The sequence below is a fragment of the Oncorhynchus kisutch genome, linkage group LG11, assembly GCF_002021735.2.
Source record: "Oncorhynchus kisutch isolate 150728-3 linkage group LG11, Okis_V2, whole genome shotgun sequence".
Classification (NCBI taxonomy): Eukaryota; Metazoa; Chordata; class Actinopteri; order Salmoniformes; family Salmonidae; genus Oncorhynchus; species Oncorhynchus kisutch.
The window spans coordinates 62,174,762-62,181,492 of NC_034184.2; the positions used below are offsets into that span (position 1 = coordinate 62,174,762).

General features: G+C 43.4%; 1 protein-coding gene across 23 annotated transcripts in view; it reads left to right on the top strand.

Annotated features, from left to right (window-relative positions):
- LOC109900186 (protein scribble homolog) overlaps nucleotides 1-5,263 on the top strand; it is a 99,967-nt gene extending 94,704 nt beyond the window's left edge. For 20 of the 23 annotated variants that reach the window (XM_031836045.1, XM_031836049.1, XM_031836051.1 and 17 more), the window contains 2 exons: nucleotides 1,765-1,819; nucleotides 3,150-5,263. In XM_031836045.1, coding sequence (XP_031691905.1) covers nucleotides 1,765-1,819; nucleotides 3,150-3,262 — 168 coding nt within the window. In that variant the 3' untranslated portion in view covers nucleotides 3,263-5,263. Of the gene's footprint in view, nucleotides 1-1,764; nucleotides 1,820-2,130; nucleotides 2,161-3,149 lie in introns of all 23 variants that reach the window. The other 3 variants (XM_031836050.1, XM_031836053.1, XM_031836066.1) reach the window with 1 other exon arrangement.
- Nucleotides 5,264-6,731: the final 1,468 nt, after the last annotated feature.

The following is a 6,731-nucleotide window of genomic DNA, read 5'->3' on the forward strand; positions in this document are numbered from 1 at the left end:
TAATACACTAACACACCAGTAAGCTACTGACCACGTAATTAAATCAGGCCCTGGGTTCCCTATCAGGATGACCTCTCACCTCCACTTAAAGCTTTCCCTCATCCCTGTTCTCCCACTCACCATCCAACACTCACCAACCAATCCCTTTTATGTTTATTTTCAACCCAACTAACCAACCAGCTTTCACCCAGCAACATCAACACTCACCAACCAGTGATTTTAGCCCCACTACACAGCCAGCAATTAGAAACTGCCCAGATACTGCATCTCTCCCTCCTTCTCAGCCACTCTCGCTCTCCCTCTCTCTGTCCATGGCTGAGGCTGAGCTCGGTCTGTCCTGGTTCCTAATTCCGTCTCCCAGTACCAGGCAGACCTAACGACACAGCATCCTCCATTTGGTATCTTCCGTCATGCTCTTGACTCCTGGTGCATACAATTTTCCAGTCTATCACTTAACCTAACCAGCATATTGGCGACGGGAACATCCTGGGCCAAACAGAATGTCTCCCTAAGCTTGGATCTCAGCCTGCATGGGGAGGAGTCTACAGGGGAAACAGGGGGTTCCATTGGGGCCAGGGAGACTTGTTTCTCAGTTGTTGTGGTGGGTTCTGGTCCAGTATTTTGTAGTTGTCTGTACTGCTATCAGTCTTTATTTCCTGAGTTGGGGGGGGGGGGGGGGTGTTTATGGCTTCTTCTGTAATGTTATTTTGTATGGTATCTGTGGATTAAATGTTTTTTCAGTCAGTCTTCCACACTGAAAGGCCACCAAATATTCTTCCACTGCACCCGTTGTAATTTGGCCTTAAGGCTCTATATTTAACATGCTGTTCTTAACTAATGAAGACCAAATTAAATGTGTCACCCGCTTCGTAAACAACAGGTATAGACGAACAGTGTAATGCTGACTTACGGGTCCTTTTCCAACAATGCAGAGATGAGAGATTTTTAAAAAAACAAGGGATAACTGGTAAAAAATAACATGGCTATATACTTGTATAGTTCCACCATTTAATCATTTGATGTTCTTGAAGCCAGCTTTCCTAGACTTCATGTGCCTCGTGACCGAAATCCAGTAGAACTAAAGAGGCCAATAGTCTGCACTGATTTGCTGCCCACTAACTCAGGGGGACACTGGAATGTGCAGAACTTCTCTGCAATATGGTCACTGAGCTGCTATTTGGTGGGCTTTAACAATGTGTGTTGACCTCGGAGTACGTGTGCACCCTGTTGCGTTCTGATTCTCCACCCTTGTCTCAGAGTGCACCTTCACATTCCCTATGATGGAATTACAGGTTTAAATCAGGGAGTGTGGAAGTGTTGAGACTCGGGACGCATGAATGAGTGTTGAATTCACACCAAGATGGGCTACTGTGTGTGCTTAGTCCAGATACCTGTGTAGTGGGCTGTGACTTTCTCTGCTGCATCGGTGACTGTGGTTCTGCTCAGTGTCTTGTAATGGTTCCTTGCCTGTGAACAGCTGCTCTCTGTGCTGTACCTGGGTGATGGAACAACCCCCGGAACTGATGGACTAACACAACCATACCTTTTTAACTTCCTGATTCCTAACATCAGCCTGACCAGGCTGTGGGCAGGTGGAACCTACCTACCTTCTCCCCCCACTTGCTGCCAAAGTGACTGCCTGGGTCAAGACCCACTCACTGCCAGTCCCCTAACCCAACTTGGTGAAGGTGTTCCTGGGATAAAAGGTGGCCACATTCCCTGGTCTTCATCCACTCACACTCTCTCTGTGTCCTTTTCTTGCAGTCCCCTGACACGGTCGACGACTTTCAGTTCATTGACGACGGCTCCAGTAACCCTGGTGAGTGTCAGTTGGTCAGGGTCTACAAAATCTCTTGACAACCACAGCATGTGAGGTCCAGCATCTCTGTTGGTAAATAGGGTACTTTAATTAGGATTAAGCCCAAGGGCTGCAAAATTCTGTTAGCTTTCCCTAAATGGCCAGGTTTACCAAAAATCCTGGCTGGAGGATTCCCAGATGTCCTTCCCTCCTGATTCCTGAAATAGTCCAACCGGGACCTGGCAATATTGGGGAAATGACCAGAATGTTACAGCCCTAGCCCATATAATGTACAATATGTTGTCCTGATCACTTTTATCCCTTTGATTCAGGTGACTTCCAGGGATAAGCAACTCCTATTGGTAGGATTCACACACTGCGTGTTTCTGAGTGTGTGTGTGTGTGAGCACTTTGGCCTGAGTGTGTGAACTGCAGTGCGTTAATGTGTCGTGTAGTAGGACCATTCGCTCTCTTGCGCTCTCGCTTGTGTGTGGAAGGGAATGGTTTTGTCCTGATATTGCTGTAGCCTTTGTAACAGTGTCGGTCGTTGTGGAGGCTACAACCGCATCAGGGCATGGGATGTTTTCCAACGTTGGGAGGGGGTTTGCTTTACCATTGATGGCTTCTCCAGCTTGCCCATTCCTCAGGTATCAACCAGCTACTGTAGCTAGGTCCTTCAAACATGCTACAGTACTGTACATATTGTTTGGTGTGTTAAACTCACAATACTGCTGATCCAGATCCTGCATGAACTCAAATTTACTAAACCAAAGACTTAAAGGTGAAGTCGAGGATTTTGCAGCTTCACTTTAGATGGTTCCTCACCTTGAAAGTAGTCTATGGGCCAAGATAAACTAATCGATGGTTCTGTGTTCTTTAAAAAGCCCACTACAAACTTAAGCAGACTTTAGCCACTGCTAGCTACTTTCAGGGTGAGGAACCATCTAACATTAAGTTGGTAAAATACTACACTTCCCCTTCAAGACATTGAGCGTCCAATTATTTCAAATACAATTTCCTTCATTCAACTTTTTTGCTATTTCTACTTCCAAATGGGACAGTTTGGTTTGCAGCTGCTGGTGTTGTTGGGATAAGGTTACTGCGTCTGTTCAGAACCAAGCCTCTCCTTTCCCCCACTCAGCCCCCTGCCTATTAGGAACTGTATCGCTGGTGTTGCCGGGCAGACTAGCCACGCTTTCTCTCCCTCTCCTCTCTCTCAAAGCAGAGCTTGCTCTTACTGGCCATAGCTCTGGCATTGGGGGAAACTGTTGTCTGTATGATTCACTGGAAGGTGAACCTAGATTTAGTCTCCAGTGTGTTATGTTGATATTGGTTTCTCTGTGCCCGCCAGTGCCCGCTGAGGTCCCCACTGCCACCTCAACGCTGGAGGAGATGGCCCTCTACAGAAACAAGCGCAAGCTGAGGCAGGGCCGCCGCAGCCTGGAGACCGCCGTGCCCACATAACACCTCACACACCTACCGCAGGAGACTCAGGTGTGACACACACACACACACGCACAGGTGGCGCTGAGTCATTATACACTACACACACACAAGTTTGGGAGATGCGTCCCATGTAACCACTGCAGAGACTATGATGCTGATAATCAACAAACACACATACCATGTCATGTCCTGCGTGCCAGTCTTGCCTTGACAGTCTGAGGATGAGTTGGCATCAACACAAGGCCCAACGAGGGCCTGTGAGGCTAGCATTTCGTTTCAACGTTTTCCTTTTCATTTGGGTTATTTTTCTTCAGTTTGCGTTTTAGAAGCTGAATTATATTAACAGGCGACTTATGTTTTTATTTTAGCGCCTCTGATTTTTTGCCGTTTTAAAAGAAAAATGTGTTCTGGAAGAGCAATGGAGAAGAAAAAAAAAGAAATGTGTAGCTGTAATACTAACTTTTCAGATGCTATTTTGGAGGATTTCAGTGAATAGATTGTGAAATGTCAGGGTTTTTAGCGGGCTTTGGGAGTGTATATATTGTAGGAGGTGGGAACATACTGCTACCTTCACTGCCACGTGTGCAATGCATTTTAAACACTACGTACATATCTCGATTGCACTGCCGTACTGCTTAGAAAACATTTTCATCTTTTTAAATAATTTATTTTGCTTGCGTTTTATTACTCTAATCTGAAGCCTCCCCTGTAATACATTGTTGTTAATCCCTGTACAACCAAACAATGGCGTGGCGCATAGCATTTTATTTATCCTAATGACATCAAAGCATATGGTATCATATTCATAATGATCTTATGAGGCAACCGCCTTTTTTAATCATTCTCAACCCGCTTCTTTTTTTGGGGGGGCTAATAAATACATTTGTTTTCACTTTGTAAACCAGGTTCTGACTGATGAAACGTCCCTAATGTAGCATGGTACATGTACGGGCTGTCACATACTCTTGTAGGGAAACTGATCTCAGTACAGTTTGATATCAGTGGACCAGTGTAAAGGAGCTGTCCTAGACCAGGTTTATGAGTGTCAGAATCCCATTCTAGAGAATGTAACGACACTGGAGAGACCAGCAGACATGCATATATTGACAGAAATCTGATGAGCCTCTAGTCCTAATTCAAAATGCCTGTCAATTTGTGAACATAAACTCAGTATCAGATTCATCTCCATTGACATTATATACGGTACTTTCCCAGCCCTTTTTGGGACATAATTTGTCAATGTGAATCTCACTCATATCTTTCATATCTGGATAGTATTCTAGATTTGGCAGGTGAAGGTAGCAGGTGTTTGCTTATTTTTGTATCTGTCTTTGGTTAATTTAAATCTGACGCCACTGAAAATCCTTTATCATTGTGTGAATAATGTACAAAATACTAAAAGGAAAGCAAAACTTAACGGTCGGAACTGAGCCAGTCTACGAAGCCACGACCAAGCAAGTGTCTGGACTGGGGAGCTCTCACTCTTGCTCTCTCGCCTTTGCTCTTTTTTTCTCTCACTCTCTTTTTCTCTCGCTCTCTCTGCATGTATATTGGCTTTACTGTGAGAACCTGTAGAGGCAGAAAACATTTTGTTAATCCCTCTCAATCTCATTCGACCATCATTCTCAATCTCTTTCCTCTGCTTTACCTGCTGCTGTCAGTGGATGTTATCTGATTGCAGGATTATTGGAGAAGCGCGTTTTAATCATAGCTTTCTGTGTTGCTCTCCCTGACTGAAATTCAGTTAGGTTGATAACATTTGCAAATGGCTGATTTTCTTAGTAGGTAAAACTTTCCAGACAACAGGATTCACTACATTTTTAAGGCAGAACTGTTTGATCTCTTCTTGAATTATCTTGGGGCTGTTGTTTTTTCCAAATGGGTCGGAGGAGAAGGGCAGAAGTGCTGGGGTCAAGGGTTAGAGCTCATCCAAGACTGTAACTAGTGAATTTGTACAACCAAAGAAGTCTATTTTGTCGTTCAGGAACAATAAAATTTACTTTTCATTTAACAAACTGATTCATTGCATTGTGTCCTTGTATTCTAGAATCTAGATTCATCTATTTGTAATCTGTCCAAACTGATGAGGAATCCGACACAACCTGCAGTGAACCTATTTCTCACGCAGTCAAGGATCTCGTTTAAATCCATTGCGATTGACATTTAAAGGCAATGTTACCTGAGTTCACATTCACGGTAAACGCTACATATGGTCGGCTCAATTGGAAATGACCTTTTCAGCCTGTGGTGCCTGGCTTTAACACATTTTTGGTATGTCGATTTAATATTAGTGTTTTCCAAAAGTTTACATACGTAAACTTGATAAATGTATATTTTCTTTTGTTTTCATACTACCGTCACTTGTTTTTTTTTTTTATCACTTAAATTGACGGACATACATCAATAATTGCAAATCTCACTACATTGAATCACGCATAATTGAGAACGTCAACCTTTATGCAGTAACTTATGGCTTTATGTAAAGGCAATTTCCTATTGGGCTGACATCTGCAGCGTTTACCGTGAAGGAACTCTGCTAAACATGGGAACATTTACCTTAAATTCAATCACGTTGAATCTCCGCCAAATCGTGATTGCATAGAGCCCTTACTTTGAAGAGATTGTCATTTAGGTATAAATAGTGTTTGGTAGTCTAAATTCAGTGTAGCCTACTTGTCTTTAACTGCCATTTCCTGAAAGTCCCCCTTCCCACACACCAACTTATTTTCCTCAGCTTCAGAAGCATCTTCATTCATCAAATTTGGTGTGGTTATCCTTATATATTCTCCAGATACAAAGGGAATTGTCCACATTTTATTCTAGATAAGACCCCCCCCCCCCCCCCCACACAAAAAAGCTTTCATGCACTCACTGCTCTGTCCTGGAGCATCTTAACAAAAAATATACTTAGGCTGACTTCAGTGTGCAAGATAAGCAAATATTAACATAGTTAATAGGAAAAGCCTATTACGGTGTGGTGCCTAGCCTTGAATGTCAACCGCGCTACAATGCAGATCACCTGTGGAAAGGGTTTAATCAAATATCTTGTCAATATATCCATCATACGTCTCTCTGCCTTAACGTGAGTCGTCATCCACAGCGCATACATTTTTGGTTGTTGACCGAATTCGACACTCGTTCAAGAACTCCTTGCTTGGTAGGTGAAACAAGACGCCACCTGCTGGAGGGAGAGATTTTCTGCAGAGCCTCTGTTTGAATCAAGCCCAAGGTTTCCTTAATTGATCTTGTTCTGAGGGCATCACAAATATAATTGGTTGAATGTTCAGAATCCAGGTGTGGTTGCCTTCTAATTAGCTAAATTAGTGGGTGGAGCCAAAACGGGGGAAAAAATCCCTTAATTTGCAGGTGTTAAACTTGGGTTATGATGCTGCAGGTTGCTAGTTTGATTACCCAATTTTTTGGGGGGTTTTCTAACAACTGTTTTCAAGTTTAATAAACTAGCTTCATAAGCTAGAAAGCAACAGGA